This window comes from Magallana gigas, chromosome 6, assembly GCF_963853765.1.
Source record: "Magallana gigas chromosome 6, xbMagGiga1.1, whole genome shotgun sequence".
NCBI lineage: Eukaryota > Metazoa > Mollusca > Bivalvia > Ostreida > Ostreidae > Magallana > Magallana gigas.
The window spans coordinates 2,045,676-2,068,071 of NC_088858.1; the positions used below are offsets into that span (position 1 = coordinate 2,045,676).

At 36.3% G+C, this 22,396-nt stretch overlaps 2 protein-coding genes across 5 annotated transcripts in view; one reads left to right on the forward strand and one right to left on the reverse strand.

The window, feature by feature from the left end:
- The first annotated feature begins 11 nt into the window (after nt 1–11).
- Nucleotides 12–16,194, forward strand: LOC105329333 (protein-cysteine N-palmitoyltransferase HHAT). Of its 4 annotated transcripts, none has more exons than XM_066089203.1 (12): nt 12–558; nt 765–883; nt 2,205–2,269; nt 2,802–2,912; nt 3,037–3,231; nt 3,498–3,815; nt 3,950–4,269; nt 4,423–4,458; nt 5,472–5,673; nt 5,855–5,999; nt 11,129–11,242; nt 13,892–14,181. In XM_066089203.1, the coding sequence occupies exons 2-11, from the start codon at nt 769–771 to the stop codon at nt 11,236–11,238; spliced, it is 1,617 nt and encodes a 538-aa protein (XP_065945275.1). In that variant the 5' UTR covers nt 12–558; nt 765–768; the 3' UTR covers nt 11,239–11,242; nt 13,892–14,181. The 4 variants fall into 4 exon arrangements, with proteins under 4 accessions (XP_065945275.1, XP_034325087.2, XP_065945276.1 ...); XM_034469196.2 differs by lacking the exon at nt 13,892–14,181 and adding an exon at nt 15,352–16,194 and having other exon boundaries at nt 400–558; XM_066089204.1 differs by lacking the exon at nt 13,892–14,181 and adding an exon at nt 15,352–16,194 and having other exon boundaries at nt 417–557; nt 761–883.
- A 1,372-nt stretch (nt 16,195–17,566) lies between these two features.
- The window catches only part of LOC105328025 (potassium voltage-gated channel subfamily H member 1), a 33,191-nt gene continuing 28,361 nt past the window's right edge, over nt 17,567–22,396 (reverse strand). The window contains exons 4-10 of the mRNA XM_011428742.4: nt 22,218–22,339; nt 21,728–22,123; nt 21,215–21,632; nt 20,929–21,128; nt 20,584–20,836; nt 20,213–20,409; nt 17,567–20,101 (exon numbers count right to left, since the gene is read on the reverse strand). Of these exons, the coding sequence (XP_011427044.3) occupies nt 17,777–20,101; nt 20,213–20,409; nt 20,584–20,836; nt 20,929–21,128; nt 21,215–21,632; nt 21,728–22,123; nt 22,218–22,339 (3,911 nt within the window). The 3' untranslated portion in view covers nt 17,567–17,776. The remainder of the gene's footprint in view (nt 20,102–20,212; nt 20,410–20,583; nt 20,837–20,928; nt 21,129–21,214; nt 21,633–21,727; nt 22,124–22,217; nt 22,340–22,396) is intronic.

Below are 22,396 nucleotides of genomic sequence, written 5' to 3' on the forward strand. Positions count from 1 at the left end.
TTTATGTGTTTGCTGGACTACGTTCAAGATCGTAGCTGCTATGTAGGGCTACGTAGTTGAACGGAAAGCTAGCCTAGCCGCTACGTAGATATTCGTAGCCTAAATATTTTATGCTAAGCATCAAATTCAAGATGGCCACCTTAGTTACCACTTAACATGAAATCTATTTACTTATTGATATTTTGTTCATCTTTTAAGTTGTAATAAATTTTAACATGTATGTTTCCGCTTGAAATTAACCAATTAGGTCGATGTAATTAGTCTTTAGTTGAATATTTCCAAAGTCAAATCTGAGACCTAGCGGTCCGTTCAATAGACCTAGATATCTACGACCTAGCAGCTAGGCTAGCTGCTACGATCTTGAACGCAGCACAGATAACTTTTCAAATTTCGCGGTAATAGCTCTTCAATTTTAGAGGTAAAAAATGCTTTGACAAAGTGAAAGTACGCAACATGAATTAAAACAGTATTTAAACATGCCTTGTTTTCTGTTTCCTTTCAATTGGAGATACAAAGCGCATAATAACATGTTAAGGATCTGCATTTGACATTGAATCGGTAAGTGGATCTATTGTCATATTCAAAATTGGGAGGGTTTGCATGTGTAACGAGGCCGAGGAAAGTCCTACCACAGGGGTGTGTAGAAAAAAAGCAACTACCTGAAAATCTGATTGTGCATTTATACTGCATAAAACTTCTTCAACAGTTGCTCAATGGTTAAGAAGACATCCTAAATATATCATTTTTTTTCTCGGACTTGGTAGCGCCATGCCTCGAGGAGCTCGGATACAGCCCCTGCCGTGGCCGGAGGTTCTGTTCTACAGGACAGTACACATCAGTGCTGTAGTTTACATCACATGGCTGGTTTACAGTGCTTCTAGAGGTAACAAAACTTCTCCCCAAAAACACAAACCATTGAAGTCGGCAATCTGAGGTCTGGTAAATGTCCTTGTCCAAGGGAGATTCGTTGATACTGAAAAATTTTGACGGAAGTGTCTTCTGGAAGAGACGATCCATCAAAATTTTTCAGTCTCAATGAATCTTGCTGAGATTAGGTTAACCCTTTAGGCTTTAGCTGAGTTGGTAGAGTGTTGGTTTTTGAACTCATTTTACTGAAAGGTCCTGGGTTCGAGGCTAGCTGTTGTCGTCGATCGTCCTCTTCTACATTACATTTCTCTATTACATGGGCGCCCAACAAAATAACCCAGGTGGAGTGGATTGAAGACTTTCATATGAGATTTCTAGGGGATAGAAATCTCAAAAAAGGGGGAAGAATATGATAGATGTGTATATATGCTTAGTACTACTACACTCCTACTAGCTTGTGCAGGGTTAACCCTTTAGCTCATTCGGTAGAGCATTGGTTTTTAAACTGAAGGTCCTAGGTTCGAGTCTAGTTGTGGGTATTCCTCCTCTTCTATTACACTACATTTGAAAAGCTTTATATTAATTAAGATATATGTCATACATTTGAGTTGGACTTATTATTTTACATAATATATGGTATAGATGTTCCTCTCGATTTCCTAATTAGGCCTAACAAAAAAATAGGTTTGTTTCCCCTTTCAGGCTGAAAAAAATTAGGGTCGGTAGGTCGGCTTTTTTTTTTTTCATCTTTTTTTTTTCCCCTCTCCATCTGTTCAATTGTGCATATTAAACCATTTATCTATTAAACTGGGTAAGATAAAAAAAACAAGTATTTGTTGTCATTGTTTAAATGATCTGATGAACTTTTTCCCCGGCTGGTGGGAACATTTCTCGAGCTCAATTGGCATGACATGTGATGCCATTTGTAAATAACAAACATTTACACAACACTGATGACATCTAAATAAGTTCTATAAGCGTTTTTACGACTTAAATTTAGAGGACACAAATAAATTTTAAAATTGGATAAAAACAAAATTTTAACAAAAAACGGAGAAAAACGGAAATTTACGAAAAAACTCGAAAAAATTTTTTGGGTCGGCGGGTTTAAGTTGGGGTCGGTCGGGAAAGCGGAAACAAACCTATTTTTTGTTAGGCCTTACTAAGAAAAATAAATTTAAACTATTGAATCAAACTAGATCTGGTAAATTTCAAGATGTTAGAATAATTAATAACCAAAAAAGGTTCTTATTAGTTAGGACATTTATATATATAAAAAGACTGAAGGAGAAAAGTCTTCAGTTAAATAAAGTTTAAACAAGAAGTTTTGTCTACAGAATATGACGGAGCTTTGAACATCTACGCTTTTGAGCGGGGCTGGTGGTGGATTGGAGCAGATAAGGTAACCACCTGTCATTACGGCTGGGGAATATTTAGATTGTCAAAAACATACCAATATAAAGCATAGAACTGTCCTAATGTTTGACTGTATTTGATTTTATGCTAATACGCATGAAGATATTAAAGATATTGAAGATTTAAACAGCCATCTTTATAGTATATAAATGGGTTGAAACATTTTGATAAAGCTTTTCAATCCACAATTAAATTTATTAATGATTTATGATTGTTTATTATTAATATGTAATAAAAAAATCTATTAGCAATTCAATTGTAAATGTCAAATATACTCTTTCTAACTTTCTCTTCATGAAACATTTACAGTTTAAATCCAATTTAAAGCATCATCAAGACATCATTTGTGTGACTTAAGCAACCCACTTAATGCAATATATATAAAGTAACATCGTCTGGATTATGAAATGGTTAAATACAATCAAATTATAGAAACATGTTAAATTACATGTATATGTAGATGGGAATGTATGTATTCTGCAATGAGCTGAATATCTTTGGGATTGTTGTTTGTTTAGGACGTGTCTAACTATGAATGGCACTACTTCTTCAAGTGGTTCTGGGTGATACTGCCGTTTTATGTCGGACATTTTGCCTTGTCAAAAATCATAGAGTGGAACTTTGTCTGGGTGAGTATGATGACAATTATTTTTGCAAAGTATAACACATCTATTGTAGCTGTCAAAAAAAAAAATTCACAGGATACAAAGAGTTATTCTTCTTTAAACAGTTTGATTGTTTTATTGCCATTAGATGAGGAGATGGGTGGATCTAGCCTACTCTGGGGGTGTTCTTCTGTATCTGATGGGCTGGCAGACCATTCTGTTGTTTCTAGGTCACTGTTTGGCGATGTACATTGTCTCATTTACGCGATCTTTTTTCATTTGCTGGATTGCCTCTCTTTGCCTCCTCATGACCTTGAATATAGAATTCACATACTCCCTCATGGTAAGTTTAAATATAATTTTAAATGTTACATGTGCTCATGTTGCATTATTTTTTGATTATTGTATAATTTTGTTTAAGCTCAACAAAATTTTTTTTAAAAACAATTCCCTAGTTACAGCATTGCACCACATACTTTCAAAATGGTTATATTCTGAAACTAAATATGGTTTCCTTTTATTAAAGAAAAAAAATCAAGATTCATGTGTCTAGTAAAACGACCCCAAATTTTGTGAATGTCTATGAATCATGGTGCCTTGTTTTTACAGCAAGACTGGTGCTGCAAGGATCAGGACGGCAAGTTCTACCTGCTGGTCTACACATTGGCCTTGACCCATCTACGCTACTCCAGCTTCTGTCTGGAAAAGTGTCTCCCAGAGGTCAAAGGTCAAAGTCCATCCAGAAAAGACAACGATAAAATAAAATCTGACAACACTGGACCCCAGCAGAAAGATCCCCACCATGAGGAAGAGCCTCTGGGGACACAAGTGTGTGGGGAGGGATTTGTAGATTTGTTGTTCTATGTCTTCTATCTGCCCCTATTTTTCACGGGGCCACTTTTGACCTTCAACTTCTTTCGAAAACAGGTAAGTTTCTGTTGTAATGTGCTCATATTGTTTTCATGTGAATTTCATTCTATGTAGGATATAATTTTTTAATAAGAATATTTTCTCTTTTTATTTTGCAAACAAATGTGAATATATTCCTTTTTTTTTTTCAGATGAACAGTCCAAGTTCACCTGGTTCTAAGAAGACAAGGCCACTGCTGATTGGCGTGGCCCGAGTCCTCTTCTGGGGCATGGCCAATGAGTTCCTACTTCACTTCCTGTACTTCAATGCCATTCAGCAGAATGGCGCCCTGATGCAGCGACTTGACCTTTGGACCCTGGCAGGGGTGGGCTACTGGAGCGGTCAGTTCTTCATGAATAAGTATACGGTCCTTTACGGGGTTCCGGCAAGTCTGGCCCGCCTAGAGAACCTGGACCCCCCGCAAGGTCCCCGATGTGTGGCCTACATCTACACATACTCAGAGATGTGGAAGTGAGTTTCAGACCTAACAGTTATTAATAGATCCTTTTTACATAAATTTGGATATTTGGGAAGTTGCAAATGGATCTTATACATAGTTTTTGAAGTAGACTTAATTATTTTCAAATTTTTATTAATATTTTGATATTCATGATTTTTATTTAGGTACTTTGACAGAGGGATGTACAGTTTTATTAAAAGGTATTTTGTTCTTCTTTTATTAGGTCAGTTTACAACTTTAACTGTTATATGGTGTATCATTTCATTTGCAATTAGTGACTGATATAATTCAAAAGTGATAACATTGTACAATATGATATGTCATTTTCTAAGTGTGCACTTTGTCAAAGTAAACATAAAAACATGCATGCTGATAAATTTGAGCAGTCAGAATATGTTGGATGAAAACTGAATCAGTAAGGTAAACATGTACGGCAACTCGTAAACAGTTACTATATATTGTGACTGGAAAAGTATTTAACTATATTAAGACCTGAATACAGAAAGCCAATCTGTAGACTGCGGATATCAGCGCATAGACTTTTTATTGAATCGGGCAGATATAATAACACACCTAGAACAGAAAGAATATGCAAAAATTGTACACTTAATAAAATTGAAGATGAAGAACATTTTCTTATCCAATGCAGCAAATTTACAAAAGAAAGAGAGGAACTATTTGATTTAATTTCATCTAAAGCAAAACATTTTACTAGTTTAGAAGATAAACAAAAATTATTTTGGATTCTAAACTGTGAAGAATTAGATATATTAAACTCTGTTTGTAAATTTTTACAAAAGGCATTGCCTTAATTTGTATTTCCTATTCAAATATTGGTTTTTATTTTTTCAATCATATGATAAACTATTTCAGATTTGTATGTTCATTTTTATGTATGGTGTTTAACATAAATATATAGAAGACACTATATTGAATGTATGGAAACATACATAATTATATATATATATATATACATATATACTATTTAATTGTTCATGTCTGTCTTAGCTATTTCAATCATCCAGCTCTTTCCCTCTTGTATATATTTATAGAATGTTTTATGTTCATTGGATGTTGTATGTCAACAGTCTTCATGTTGCCCCTTGAGGGCCCTTAATTGGTTAATAAAGAAATTGAAATTGAAATTGAAATTATATGATTAGTAATATCTGTTACTTTAAATAAATACATGTTTTTATGTTACTATAATTAGGTACATCTTTTTCCCACTGGGTGGATCCCAGGGTGGTGTGTTGAGACAGACCGCAGCCTCTGTGGCCTGTTTTACCTTTGTGTATCTGTGGCACGGGTCGGAGTACTATGTGTTCCTGTGGACGCTGTTTAATTTTGTGGGGGTGGTGCTGGAGAGGATAGCAGCGGTCATTCTGGACGTCCCTGTTGTTTATAACACAGAAGTAAGTTCCACAACAAACACCCTCCTAGCTCCACAGATTAAACTGATATCATGTAGATATAAAAACAAGTACAAATAGTTACCTTCTTATATTTATTAATTTTTAGACTCATAAAAGTTGCAACATGTACTTTGACACATAATTACCCTACAAGTTGATAATATACTGAGCATTTCTTCAGAGACGGTATTTATCCAAGGAGTGGATTCGTCGTCTCCATGGTTTCCTGGCTGTGCCTTTATTCTTGATGTCGGCCATCACTGCGTTTTGCTTCTTTGGTGGGAGTTCTGTTGGGTTCATCTTCTACAGCAGATACATCTCCTCAGGTAAGTGTGTGTATCAGGTAAACTACCTCAGGTAAGTGTATACAGCAGGTACATCCCCACAGGTAAGTGTGTGTATCAGGTAAATTACCTCAGGTAGGTGTATACAGTAGGTACATCCCCACAGGTAAGTGTGTGTATCAGGTAAACTACCCCAGGAAGGTGTATACAGCAGGTACATCTCTACAGGTAAGTGTGTGTATCAGGTAAACTACCCCAGGAAGGTGTATACAGCAGGTACATCTCTACAGGTAAGTGTGTGTATCAGGTAAACTACCTGAGGTAGGTGTATACAGCAGGTACATCTCTACAGGTAAGTGTGTGTATCAGGTAAACTACCTGAGGTAGGTGTATACAGCAGGTACATCCCCACAGGTAAGTGTGTGTATCAGGTAAACTACCTCAGGTAGGTGTATACAGCAGATACATCCCCACAGGTAAGTGTGTGTATCAGGTAAACTACCTCAGGTAGGTGTATACATCAGATACATCCCCACAGGTAAGTGTGTGTATCAGGTAAACTACCTCAGGTAGGTGTATACAGCAGGTACATCCCCACAGGTAAGTGTGTGTATCAGGTAAACTACCTCAGGTAGGTGTATACAGCAGGCACACCCCCACAGGTGACTGCAATAGGTACATCAAATATGATGGATGGATTCATTATTTACCTATCTTAGATAGATGTATAAAACAGGTATATCACCTGGTAAGCAGGTATGAATAAAGTAGATGTCTACAGCAGGTAAATTACCTTATATAAGGATTTTTATTGCAAAAACTGGGTTTCTTAAAAATTGGTTTCACCTTTGTGGCACCATGCCTTTGATGGGTTGTATATTTTTCAATTTCCTGTCAATAATTGCAGAAGTCTTCCTAGTTTCATTTTTAATTAACGTGCATTTGTGGATTTTCTGATTTATTATACAACAAAATCACAATACATTCTGAGGATCTTTTATTTTGAAAGATTTCATGTCACTAGGACCTGAAAATTTGTCCCTTTCATCTAATGCTATGTTGATATCCAAAAGATATTGAATATCATCTTGTAGAAATTAGTTTCATAAAACTACACTGCATCTCTGCCTCCACTCTCAATGGCCTTCAGGGGAAAAAATTGATGAGTAATGATTTGTAGGCTGTCTGGAATATCCAGGATATCTCCTCTTCCTGGTGTTGATACTACAGGAATCTAAGCTGCTTCTGTTTCAGTATCAGGTTTTGTAACTCTGTGGACATTAAAAGGAGAGAGTCGGCAACATTAGATCGGAAATGTTTCATATAGATTGGATTTAGCTTATGGGGTAGTTTCATTTTTTTGATTGATTTTGAAATAATATCTCAATATTGTTATTTCTAGGGTTAGGTTTTTCCCCCCATAATGTATATATTCAATTGTTGGCTGATATTGAATGGTTTCTCAGTCATGTTTGTCCTATGAGTTTTGTCTAATCAAAAGAGGAGTTTCAAGCTATAGGAAACATCTGAAAATATACACAGGCGAATTCTATTTCTGTCAGATTTTGAATAGATATACACATTTTGTTTGATAATATTATTCGTTGTCAGGTATTTAATATTTTTATAATATTGTTGGGGTTTTGAATACTGGTAGTATAATAAATAAGTCAGAGCAAACAGAAAACATATAAACACTGGCATATGTACAGACAAATCCCCTAAATATACATGCATTATTTGTTATTGTAGATTGAATAAAATATCAACTGAAGATTTTTTTTTTCATTGTGTATTTCCATGAAACATTAAATAAAGTTTAGAGAAAATTGATGATAAAGTAAATACTCATAATATTTAAATGATCATAGATGTTTGATCTTGTGCCAGATGAGCTATTTTATGACCAAGTTGATTTTATGGCTTGAAATGCCTAAGAGAAAGAGATTGCGGATAGCTTTGATTACTCTAGATTCACTTTAAGCCCTGGCAATTATTTCATTGATGCAGAATTGTGGGTATTACCTAGCGGATTTGTACGTATTACTCCAAAGATTCTCCTGTCAAGGTTACTAGGAAGGTCAATCTATATTTACTATAGCCCCCTGTATGTTTTTAGCTCACCTGAGGCAAAGTCTCAAGTAAGCTTTTCTGGTCAAAATTTGTCCCTTGTCCGTCGTTATTGTCATTGTTTTGTTAAAATAAAATTATTGAAAATTTGTTAGTATTTTTCGAAAATTTTCTTCTCAAAAACCTTATGACCAGAAAAGTTGAAACCTGGGTATAAGCATCCCTAGGTAGTGTAGATATAAATTTGTTCAAATCCTAATCCCTGATCAAATAAGGGTCTAATTCTGTTCTAATCAGTTAAGGTTATTGTTGCATAGGTGAGCAATGCGGCCCCTGGGCCTCTGTTGTATTATTATTTTGGGTAATCTAATAAGGCACTTTCACTGAATTTGGCTGCTCCGAGTACTTTCTGATTTTTGACACTGGTTGGTTGAAGATAACACAAACTCCCTGACAAGTTGAGAGAGTGTTAAACTGTAAAACTGTAATGGATGTATTGCTGACAAGATGTCATAATACATTGTTAATCTGGGCCCTACATCAGGGTTAAGCTATAATTATATCAGGGATAAAGAGGATGTCTTAGATTACAGCACAGATATCAACTGCTTGTGGTCTGCCAAGGACCTTTTGTATAGTGGAAGTTGTCAAATAACTCAAGTTTATTTGGGTTTTTATGAAGATGTAAACAATTTCACTGATGCCTTCTCCTTTAGGGTTCTGATGGGGAAAAGATAAACTCTATGGACTGTGAAAACTATTTTTTGTGTTGGGTTTGCACAAAGGGGATGAAAAGTGCATATTAAAGAGAAGGAAATATTACTTTGAGTCTTAGTTCTGGGATCAGAACCTATTTCCTGACAATTCTAAAGATGTAGTTCTCAGAACTAGTTGTCCTCTGGAATTAATCATTAATTAGGACTTTCAACTGAATGTAACTTGGTATTTAACATTAAATCAATGTTTGATCAATGCTTGAAGTAGTCCTTCAGTCACTGCAGACTCTTGCATCATCTGGACTCTTTCCAATCAGGTAAAATTTCAGGTAAAATTCAGGTATTCAGGTATCAGGAATTCTCAGGTGATTCACCTTTTAATGAATATTTTTAAAAGATAAACATGTGAACATGTACTCCTTCTGTATTATAATATTCACTGGAATACAGCAAAATCTGTGTCCATAAAATCATGGTTCCAACCTTCTCTTAAACATGATATTGCATAAATTTGATATCCCAGAAACTACAGGCTTCATTGGTTGAGGAGACAGAGCACTTTAGCTGTCCTGGTAATCACTTTATTGGCTATGCAGTCATATTATGGTCTCCAGACATACAATTTTAATAAGTTAAATATTTGTCTTGGATCTATACTCGTGTATGGAAATAGAACATTGAATTCTGACATTATATTAGGAAATACAACTGGTCATGAAGCCCCAGTTTTTGCCTACATCAAATAAAGTACAGATGTCACACTTGGCCTAAATTTTGTGCTAAATTTGGTTAATGAAAATAATTATAGAAAAACTCATTAAAGAAGACCTCTTAATGAGCTCTGACTTAGATTTATGGACCTGATGGTATACAAATGATATTGTTTCCTTGCTGCTTTGTTACTTTAATGGTGACACTTTCTAGGAAGCTGTACAAAGCTACTCTGTATTTATTTCCCAAGGATCAGGGTTGGAGTTCATCACAAATTTAAAGTTAAAGGCTTGACTGTCATGGCAGAAATTTTTCATTAAAGGAATACATCATATCAAGCTGCGGCCTCAGCTACTTTGTAATTTTCCGTATTGATTTAATGTTCTTTGGTGATCTTTAGATGCATGTTTTATGTTGAATGCCTCATTTTCTGGATTTACAATACAGTTTGTTTGATATATCGCGTCATTACTGTGTAACTTTCGCCTTTGTTAGATGTAATCGATTTACGTTCTCTGATTTATAGAATTTTACAAAGACACATCCAATTTGAGTCTTTGAGATCAAAGTCTTTGTTCAAGGCATCAGAACTCTCCTTAATTCTAATCCACACATACAGTGATCTGTTTATGAGTTTCTGCCTCAAATCGTTTGATACACTAATCTGTTTATTTAAGTGAGTATCGTGGTTCATAAGTTCATCCTTCACAGGTTCATACTCCATGAGTTCTTACTTCAAATTATTCACTTGTTCATCAGGCTTAATTGGTTCACTTCATATTCATAAGCCCACACCCTGAATTACTTGTATTAAATACATGTAATAAACCTGTACATGCATTCATATTAATTACCATGCATCTGTTCAGTTTGTACCATAAAGTTTAAACAGACAGTTAAACCTTTGTGCTCTGAATCACCCCCAAATTTACCAGATCTGTTGTGATCTGTTCTTTTCATCTTTAAATCAAATTTAATACAGAGAAATTTTTCAAAGATCAGTTTTGGTACTTTTTAGTAGAAGTCATGATGCTTATTGCCTAAGATATAATCCCATTGTACTAATCCCATTGTACTAATTAATCCAGCTGTTCAGTTTGTACTATAACTTGATTAGTCTCTTTCAGCCTGAACCCCACTATCTAAATAATTGCTCTGAAATTTTTAGATCTGTTATTTTGATCAAATGTATTTCAGTGATTATTTTGATAAAAGTTTGTCATAGGTCAAAGCTTTAGGACTTATTAGTAGAGATCAGTTCTTGCCCAAGATTTTTAATCCTGTTGCACAATTGCACCATGGGATTTGGTCGTCCCATTGTAAAATGTTATGGGAGATTCCTTCCATAATAGGTGTTAATTCTAACTGTTGATTAGGGTATCAACAGCACGCAAATATACAATTTTCTAATTTACAAAGATGCTTTCAAAATGTAATGAAAAATTGAGCTATGTAAATGTGTATTCAGTTTCTCCACTTAACACATTGCACTAATTAATCACTCACAGGGTTAGAAACCTAATTAAAACTCAGTAATTATTTAGAAATGGTGTTCCATGTATTAGTGAGATGAAACCATTATATTATGTGTGTTAATTGAACTTGTTCTCTACAGAATTATGATGACATAATGTAAAAATGGCTTATGGTGATTATTTTTTTGTTGTTCTTCAGGAAATTTCCAGGCTCTGGGGACAGTCTATGCAATCCTCTATTGCTGTGTGCAGTCAAGCATGGAAATAAAGGACAACTTGTATACTAGTGAAAAAACAAAGGTCTCATAAACAGGTAAACATTGGTAAAGAATAGGTAAAGAACAACCAAAGGTAATGGGCTGGGTATAATAATGGGGAATCATTTTAATTCCTGGCGGGTCAATGTTCATGGGTAGCCAAAATTTTCCTGATTCGTGGGGACCTAATTTCGTTGGTAGTGTAATCGGGATAATTTTAATAAATATTATACAAATGATTGTGTACAGGTTCGTGAGGATGTAAATTCATGGGGAAGGGTTGCCCTCGAAAACCACAAACATTGGTCCCCCACGAACAATAATGATTCCACAGTATAGCTAAAGGCATTGCAGGAGATTCACAGGAGAACCTCTACTGCTTATGACTGTAGGGTGGGGTCCATAAAGAACCTCTACTGCTTATAACTGTATGGTGGGGTCCACAAAGAACCTCTACTGCTTATAACTGTATGGTGGGGTCCACAAAGAACCTCTACTGCTTATAACTGTATGGTGGGGTCCATAAAGAACCTCTACTGCTTATAACTGTATGGTGGGGTCCACAAAGAACCTCTACTGCTTATAACTGTATGGTGGGGTCCATAAAGAACCTCTACTGCTTATAACTGTATGGTGGGGTCCACAAAGTGTTTTCTTTTTCATAGATTAGATACAGGCTGATTAGATTATTGAATTATAACATATTTCCCTCTCTCTCTTTTTTTTTTGGGGGGGGGGGGGGGGGTTATTTGGGGGATAAAGTTGGGGGAGGGTGTTATAATTGCTTATTATTCCTAGATCAGATAGCACTTATAAAAACTATGATGGAAATGGCGATGAGATATTTTTGGAATGCCAATTCAATCCTTTACCAGTACATTGTTATTAGTTCTAATAGTGCCCATTGTTGTAATCAGAAAATTCTCTTGATTGTAGTTGTTTGAGTTGCCTCACTGTAGGTCTGTAAAAGTGCAACAGCACTAAGTTATGTGAGCAGTGATGTAGCGAAAAGTGAAAATGTTGCCATAAAACCATTAACTAGATAACAGTCATTTCAGCAGAACCGACTGCAAGCGTCCCAAAGAAGTATTGTCATTAATTGCTTGGGTAACCATGGACAACAATTGACTTTAGTAACCAATTAAAACAAACATTACATCAATGTTAGGGTTTTGTAAGCACCTTCAAAACATTCCCTGTCAAGATAAATTATGAATCAAAATTGAAGTAATATGAATAAAGAGATAAGGAATGGTCTTATTAATTAGTTTTAGCGTTATTACGAAACTGCTGGAAGAGCGTAAAGTGCCTCTGTTGACAATTTGCATTACAATGTTTAATTATTCATCAACTTTCAATAGCTGGTAATCAGACAAATTTGGTAGTTTAAAAGAAACAACAGCCATGCCTGTGTCTGTGCAAACATTACGTGTAGAAATGAGAAAGGTTTTCTAATTCACCGTCCGTGCCAAGATAAATTCAGCCCAGTGGATAACCAGCACTGTTAGCTGGTCCCCGCAATAGAACCTCAGACCAACCCTAAACACAAAACCTGTGTTGGGTTCATGATTTTGAAATTTAAATTCATCATAAAAATATTGGTGGGTGTAAATTATGTTTAAAAAAGGTGAAAGAGTATGAGCAATTGACTGTTTGTGGTTTATCTTTGCTCAACAATTTCTTAACTTTGAGTCAGATTTTTCAACTCCAAATACATTCTCCAAGTTTTAAATGACATTGTCATTAATGATGTTTAAGAAAGTCCAAACAATATGTAACATATTTTAAAGTGAATGTCATATCATAATAATATAATGTCTTACTATTGTTTTCTACTACTGTATCATAATTTAAAATCTAATCATAAAACTATATCATAATATTGTTTGTTTTCCCTTGGACTGAAATGTCACATTTTCATTGGTTTAAACATAGCACGTGATTGCCTCATATATCTCTATATTTGTTCTGTGAGAAATAATATTAGGCAATATGGCCGTCATTGGTCGACGCTTCGCTTACTCATTTCAACATTTCATAGTATTTTATACATAAACTGCATCCCGTAAGTTCTTAAAGTATTTGGAGTAGTTGCCCTTTGAAATTCTTTAAAATTAGAGTAGTTGCCCTTAGATTATTGACGTCACATTGTTTTGTCTGGAGCAGAACAGAATGGCAGCGTCGAAATTGCTCAAATCTCTGCAGAGGAAAGGGTGAAAACACTTAAAATTGAATAGCAACAAAACATTGTAAGTAACATGGGTGAAGCAAAGATTTTGAAAGAGTATTTGAAAGGTGAGATTGAAAATTTTGAAGAGTTTTTAAAAATGAGTTAAATTGGACGAGATGTAAGGCATCTTGTACATGGCTTTGCGTAGATCATCGCTATTTGTGAATAAATATGTCGCTTGAGAGTCCTCGAGAAAACAAAACACTTATTAGGTTAGTTACTGACTCACTACGGAAATATATTGGGTTGATCAATCTCATAGAAGGCTCGGCTTCGCCTCGCCATCTATGAGATTGATCAACCCAATATATTTCCGTAGTGAGTCAGTTACTAACCTAATAAGTAATAATATTGATCTTGTATCACAAAACAATATCAAGATAATGTATCACAATTTAATATAGGACTGTATCATGATTTATTGTAGAAGCAGAAATATTCGTTGTGGATTTAATTTTGTTTTTTTCGTTTGCAGAATTAATCAACACAATTAAATCCATGTTGAATTTTGAACACAAGTACAGTATTCATAAATACAGAGCTGATGCATGATACATCTTAGAGATTATGATATGACTAACAAAATATTACATGTAATTGGTTTAAAAGCAACAAAATTTTAACCCTAAGAAAATATGTGCCTTTACAGTATCGTTATAAAAATTAATGTTATAATGACGCATCATGATATTTTGTCATCTTACCATTTCCTAGTTCTTTTATTATGATATCATCAAATAATTTCAAGTGCTGTATCATAATATTGTATCACACCACTGTATCATAATATTGTATTATACCACTGTATCATAATACTTTATCATAATACTGTATCATAATATTGTATAACACCACTGTATCAAAATACTGTATCATAACACTGTATCACAACATTGTATCATAATATTGTATTACACCACTGTATCATAATACTGTATCATAATATTGTATCAAAATACTGTATCAAAATACTGTATCACAACATTGTATCACAACACAGCATCATAATACTGTATCACAACATTGTATCATAATACTTTATCACAACACTGTATCATAATACTGTATCACAAAACTGTATCAAAACACTGTATCATAATACTGTATTACAACATTGTATTATAATACTGTATTACAACACTATATCACAACACTGCATCATAATACTGTACCACAAAATTGTATCATAATACTGTATAGTTATACCAAATCATCACCAGTATCTTGGCATTTAAACTATATCAAAAAAAAAAAATTATGAAAGAACCCAATATCCAAGCATTTATTATGATACTTCATAAATAATACTGTATCAAAGATCTGTGTTCTGCCACCATTACCTTTAATTTGATCTGAAAGGGAAGCACGAATTATAATTGAACAAAATTAGTTGTGTAGAACACATGTCCAAAACTGAGATTTGGCCCTACAGCAGGAGCCATGGTGTTAGGAAGGGTCCTATCATGCTTCTATATGAAGCCTTTACTTGATATCTTTCCAAGTGTGCTTTTGATAGTAAAATACTTTCGAAAAAAACTACCTTTGGCAATTTTCTCTATCAATCGAAGTATTGACATAAGCCAAGGTTATATTTAATACGTTTCTGTGTGTTCCCCACGCTAGTAATTGTATGCAGGTATATAGATCTGATTATATCATGTGTACTTGACTGACACACTCACACAAAACTGGTTCCCGCTGTTCTGCGTGGTTGTTATACTCAAAGGAATTCAGAGCAACCACACTTCCGGTGTCTTCTGATAATAATCAATATCATGTTTACTGACCGTCAAGTATGAAAAACACAAGTCTACTAAGAGTCTTTTGATACTTGATTTTTTAAAAAAAAAGTGTTTATTAAAAAAATATTTATTAAAAAAACCCAACTATTAGACTGATTTCAGTGGTTAATATTTTAAAAATCTTTTTTTGCAGAATACCTTCTAGTTATATATCAGCAGAAGATATCTGATGCGATGGAAAACAAAAACCTGAAACAATTACTAGTTAATGTTTCCCTATTACATGGAGGTGTGTCCTAGCGTCAGATGTTCATTCTGTGATCCAGCTGTAAACGATGGGCAATACCTTTATACGCTTCAATTTAAGTTTTGGCTGTCGTAGCAGATAGTTAGATGGATGGCGGCATCAATGGTGCTAGTAAAATATAGATTGCCTCGTCGCTCGGGATCAACTAATTACGATATAAAGTCATTGTTGACTCCATCTATGGAGTCTAATAATGGCAATCGGAATCAGAAACTGTGTGCGAGTCTCGGCCCGATGGAAGTGGAAGCCAGCCGGCGAGAGGACCGCTTTGTCTTCATGTGTGAAGAAGAGAGCCAAGAAACTTTACAGGGTGTACACACCTGGAAAACGGACACAACACGTGAATGTCGCCTTGATTATAATGATATCCATCTTTTCTCCAGAGGCTAATCACGTGAAAGCAATATTAAATTATTGATTGCTAGTTTCAGTGTTTTGCTATACATGTTGTCGGTCTGATGATAAAAGGCGAAGATCCATTAGCAAAAACATAGTTTTTGCGTGACAATTTCATTCAGCTATCTCTGGTTGTTTAAATAGTAATTTTTTATCAATTTCAAGAAGTAATTTAAGAAAAGTATCTATGATCATATATTTTTAGATGTATATACTTTGGTAAATTTACATATATAAAATATAATTGGAAAAAATTGATTGTGTGACGCATGTTAACATTCAATTCAGTAATGAATTTCATTAATAAAAAAAAGAACAGGAACACTTCAACAATTGTTTTATTTCAAATTTATTCAAAGTGAAACTTTAAAAAATGTAACTAAGGTGATGAAACTTTGGGAATGTCGTCACATGACTACTACACCCAATGGAAAGGTAGAGAAGTATGATTAAAAATAGTAACAAGATATCACAATTCACGGGTTAACATGGAGGTACTCGTCACAATAGGGTTATTGCAATCAAAATAATCTACGTGCAGCTCGTGTCTGGAAAAAAATGGGGACAGGGTCGGGTTCGGACATTGTCCAATTATAATTTTAGAACTCAAAATTGGTTTCGTTATGACGTGTGTTTCGTCTTTGCCCTCAATGTTTTATTTATGGATACAAATAATTTTGGCATACATAAACAATATTCATGTCGAGAAGGCAGTGTTAAAACGTGTGGGCTAAGGGATAATTGCAAACTAATTTTAAACGTTTTTAAATGATAAATCTATAGATAAGGTTCAAATCTACAAAAGAGATATCTTTAATATAAAGCATGTAGAATCATGAACAGGAACACCTTTGCACATGCACCAAAACCACATACCCTGTTTGTACAACAATGTAGGCCACCGTTTAAAATCACATACCCTGTCGGTTTAACATTGTTGTCCAATCTCAAAGTAAAATTAAAAAATTAAATCAGTTATTTGCATGGTTTGGAAAAAATGGTGGAATATTCAAACACGCTTATTTAATATTTGGGAAAACCCCCAATTTTATACTCTTAGGATTTTCGTCAGAAGACTTTCTACATGAATAATAAAAGAAACTATGTAAATGATAGTAAAACAATAGAATAGCCCCACCCCCGTTTCCCTCTTCCCTTGATTATAATAGTGTTCAAAATATTCAGACATCTCGTAAAATGATCATTCTCAATAACCTTTGAAAAATCGTCTTATTAACAGTTATAATCATCAACGAAAGCCCATCGGCAGAAACAAATAGCTAGAATCTAAAAATGTCAACAATGCAAGGTTCATGGTTGAAATGCTTCGGAGAAATATAATCTGGTCTGTTACATGTAAATGGTTGTGGGGCAATGAATATTGAATTTTAAAAAAAATCGGAAGGGGGGAGGGGGTCAAACATTGCTCATCACCACTTGCCCCCAAATCGGGTTTTACGTCACATATATCTAACAGTAAATATGACTATAATAATAATGGAGGTTTTGGCTTTTCACTTGGTCTATTGATAGTGGGTTTTGATAATTTGATTTGGTTTTTAGTACATGTACTTTTAAAATTGTCATAAGCTGACATCTTACTACTGGTATATCTGTTTACCGACTCCGGTAAAATGCATTTCATAATGAATCTATATCATGATATGTGTCAACAAACAAAAATTCAACAGTATTTTTTTTTAAAAAAACATCGTCATGGCAACCACAACGTCATAACTAAGCGGAACGGTTCGTTCGCTCACATCTCACAGGACAGAAACGGAAATCCTGAGTTTGAGTTAGTACGAGCGGTCACTTGGCGGGAATCTATCACATCGCTTGAAATGTCTTACATCACTAACAACAACTCGTACAGAAAAGTCGAGAATATCTCCGGAATACCACTTACGAAGCATCATAAGATGTCAAGGTCCCTGTCTTTGATATGAGCCTCGTCTGTGTCCAGAGGTATCTTAATTCCGCCCGCAAGTCGCCGTGTGTCCGGACGTCCGTCTATCCTTGCTTTACTTATTTTCTGGATGTTTGAACTGTATTTAAGGCCGGGGCTTATGGCGGGCCGGGGACTCTTGGTTTTCATTTTAAGTACATCATCCGCCATGGACATCACATTCCGAGGACTAGAAGCGTCAATTACGCTAACGTCACTGACAGACGCGGCAGGTCCTAGGGACGATGTTACCTGACGCGATGAAAGTTTGGGAGAAATCGGCCGCGGTGTTGTGGACATTCCCATAGGGTTAGCAGAATATCCTGCCGCTGGCCCCAACGCCAGCATCAACGGATATTCGTCTGCTTTTGATACTGCGCCTTCCTTGGACCCGGCACTTTGTCCACTTCCGGATGGTGACGTTGCTCCTGAACTAGCTGTGCTACTGGGATTTGAAGTTTTATTTCCACTTAACGGTCTGGATGTATTTTGTCCAGTTGTTGGTTGGCGTGTAACTCCAGTTGTTGGATATCTATCTTGACTGTTTGTAGAAGACGAGTTTGAATCTTTCTTTTCGTTTGAAACAGGTTCATTGTTTTTGTTAAAAGTTGTCTGCCCATCATATTTACTATTGTTTATCTCAGAACTTGGTAAAGATGTTAATTTCGAACCACTGGTTTCTCTCTGAATAGCTTCCTTATCCCTTCCACTTCCAATAAATTCTTCTTTATTAGATTGGTTTCCCTCATGTCGAAGCGGGGAAGAAGGCTTTGAACTTCCCGTTTCCTGTGCTATTACTGCCTTATCTCTACTGGTTTGTCTCCCTTGATTAATTTTCTTTGTATCGTTATTGGGCGATGAGATATTTCTTCCAATGGGTGATACACCTCTATGAACACCCGGACTTGGCGAAATGTTTCTATTATTTCCAGGAATATTTGTTGTATTGGAATTTATTGGTGTACTGCTTCTTTGCGTTCCCTCCTTCGCTTGATTATTTTTCATGTGAACATTTGTTGATGTTCCATTTGGATCCTTCGTTGTTGAAGGATCGGGTTCAATATTTGGATTTTTGGAATCAGCAACATTCGGGGATTGTGTACGACTCGAAATTGATACAAGGTCTGATGTTGGCGGTTGCAAATGGTTACTATCTGCTGATTCTCTTGATGCAGAATTATACGACAAATTGGCTTCATTTGTGTCAGTCGGACTTGAGTAAGAACCTCCTGTATTCGACTGTTGCCCTATATTATTGGGCGATACGCCACTGTTCGCCAATTGTACGCCACTTCCTGTTGAGGAGTTCCCGCTGACCGGAGAAACGCCGTACGACGTCGAATTAGACTGCGTAGAGTTGACGTTGTGGTCGCGCGGAATATAAAGTGAACTTTTTTCAGAGTTCATTTTGGGAATAAAGTCAACATCCCGGATAAGAACCACTGGTTTTGCCTCCTCCTCCTCTGTTGTTTCTGCCTCCGCCCCACCATCAGTCTCCTGTGAATTTTCGTGGGAGGAACAAGAAGAGGTACTGGGAGAAAACATTCGCAGAATTTCGGCGATCTGTTCATCTATTCTATTCATCTTTTGGTGTAAGATGTCCATATCTTCCTTCATCTCCAGTTTGATGTCATGAAGGGATGTAAGCATGTGACGCTCGGCCAATGACATGGCGGAGACAGATTGGTTATTATTGGTCTCGTGCCGCACAACCAAAGATTGTTCGATCGTTTCCTCATTTATATGGTCGAGTTTCACGTTACTGCGAATTATCCCACTATCCACTGATTCAGTCTTCCGTAAGTTATTTTGGGTTTCTTCCTTCTCGTGTTCCTTGGTGGGTTCTGAATTCTTTCCCACCATTTTGCCCCATTTGGAGCCAGGTTTTGATTGTGGTTTTTGAAGATCCCCATTTCTCAAGTCTTCCTTGCTTTCGTTATTTGGTTTGTTTTGTTTGCCCTCACCGTCTGGAGGACCGGAACCGTTCATCATCTTCCCCCACTTCGAGGACCCTCCCCCGGTTTTAGGCGCCGAGTTTTCGGACACGTTTATAAGGCGAGCAAAACTTCGAGACTTCTCCGTCCCCCCTCTTTCCCCTCCGTTCATGTCCGACTTGCTCCCCTTTTCGGGGTCCGTGTTGGTTTGCATCGCCTTGGCGTCACTTATTTTTCTGAACCTGGAGATCAGTTTTCGAACTGGATGGTCACTGGATAATTCCAAAGGAGGGTCATTTTTTCTTTTTTCGGCAAGTTCTTTCTCTTTCTTGACGTCGGCCACTTTTCGGAAGATAAGCTATTGTAAAGAAAAATAAATAAGACTTAATTGTTATTTTACATTTTGCTCTTTAATCTTGAAACATGAATTAATGCAGCTTCTGTGAAAATGTTGGAGAGAAGAGCGTACCCTGTGTCTGAGGTTGTAGGTTAGAGTCAGGTTCCTAGCAAAAGAGTTGGCAAAGGCGTGGTAAAACTCCAGCACTTCCAACAGTCGGCCTCGTTTGATGGTGTGAAGGTCACAGTAGGTCAACGCTCGCACGTTTGCCGTTGACTGACCAATAGTGTGTTCTTTCCAGAAATTGTCACCAAAGACATCACCCTTACCTTAAAAGAAAGCACGCAGAAATCGTATAGAATTGGTTTTGAATAGCCCTCGTATTACCAATAATGTAAAATCAAAACTCATAATAACTTGCCATTCGGAAGTGTAAGGAATTCTTGACATCCTACGAATTGATATTTCACATAGAATTAGCAGATCTTAATGTTAATGCTTACTGAGAATGGCAACAACTTCGTCGTCCTGTATGACCTCTAGTGACCCCGTGACGACAAAACATAACGCATCAAGACTCTCTCCTTGGTGGAAAATCAGATCGCCCGGTGCACTGTGGGTCATGTTGAAATGCATAGCAAGGGCCCGCAAGCAACCATCGCTTGCTAGCCGAAAGGCTGGATGCTCTAGGAACACCTTTCGATTTAGATGAACACATAGATCTGCCTTCATATCTTTCGGGCAATAATTCAGGACCTGAAGCAAATAAAAGAGTTCCATTGCAAACATTTTGTTTCATTTCAATAATGATTACAAATTTGATTTCTGTGAGTGTTTCAAACTTTCACCTTGGTTGCATCGATTCCTTTTGTGATTGCCCAAGTAGACACGATGTAGTCCATCACTCGCTCACTCAGAGATTTCGGGACATCGTGCAACTTCATGAATTCACGCACACTATTTAGCATATCGTGGTAGCGTGCAAAGTTAGCGTAGAACTGTTGAAATATGGTTGTCACGTTGGAAAATATAAGTGCATAGAGAAGAGCTGTAAGAGAAAGATAAAACGTGTATTTCCGAATGCAACCAATAAATTATTTGAGAGCAGACAGAGAAAGACTGTGTAATATTTACCTCCAATTATCATCATAAAAATTGAAAATAGCTTCTCATGCTCTGTATTAGCTGCTACATTCCCAAATCCTACACCGGTCATGCATGAAAGAGTGAAATAAAGTGATGTCAAGTACCGCATCCCCTTCCCGGGGCCTCCTGTGACGTCAGGATTCACGGTAGTGTTCGCAAAATAGAAAACGTCCCCAGTGGTGTTGGATAAAAAGGTCAACCATCCGTATGATATTCCGCTCTGAATTTCGCTTAATCCAATACTGTACCAACCACACGCGAACCAGTGAGCAAATAGAATAAACACAAGGATGAGGAGAACAAGCATGGCTGCTCCATACTCCAAATAATGATCCAATTTTCGGACAACTCGACCAAGTCTTAATAAACGGACAACTTTCAATGCACTGAAAAGAGTACTGATACCCTGTAAAAGAAAAAGGAAATTTTGTATTACATTGATAAGATATTGGTATGAAATAGCAATAGTGGAAATTGTGTCTTGTTCCTATGGTAACTTACGTCATCAACATATTGGAATGCATTGAACACATCATAGGGGAGACAAGACAACACGTCAACCACGAACCAACTCTTCAAATAGTTCATTCGGATAATTTTAGAATCGGAGATGACCTCCCCACTAGGTCCCACAAACGTTGTGTGGAAATTGAGGATAATGTCGACAAAGAAGACGACGTCAACGATACTGTCGATGACGAGAAGCGGAACTTGGTCCATGGTTTTGTTTTTAAAGGCGGTGTTGTAGGGGACCGTCACAGCTGTGTAAAAAGTCAGAAACAGGATGATCCAGTCCCAAACGGTTTTGAACAAGCAGTAATGAAGAATGATATGAGGTGGCGTTTTTGGCGCTTCTAGTCGATATTGTGGTAAAACATCAGAATTTAAACTCATCATCTGCAAGGAAGGAAAGAATTAAAGCTTGTCATCTTATTATAAATCTTATTATAAATTTGATAAATGCCATTGACCTTATTGAAGCGCCACCTACGTTTGCAATTTGTGATGGTTTGGAGTTGTCGAACTTTGTGGTTGGCATGTGAGAGGAGAACTGTAGAAGAGTGGATCTGTTCCTGGTAACAGAACGCGCCAACCTGGCGAATTTGCTCAAACCTACAATGATGAAAATGGTCATGTATTCAGGGAATCTATATAAAAGTTTAACTTGAA

Coding starts and splice junctions, on each gene's coding strand:
- LOC105329333 (XM_066089203.1), top strand. CDS start 769: ATGCCTCGAGGAGCTCGGATACAGCCCCTGCCGTGGCCGGAGGTTCTG. Junction 2,913..3,036: donor TAGAGTGGAACTTTGTCTGG/GTGAGTATGATG, acceptor TATTGCCATTAG/ATGAGGAGATGGGTGGATCT. Junction 3,232..3,497: donor AATTCACATACTCCCTCATG/GTAAGTTTAAAT, acceptor TTGTTTTTACAG/CAAGACTGGTGCTGCAAGGA.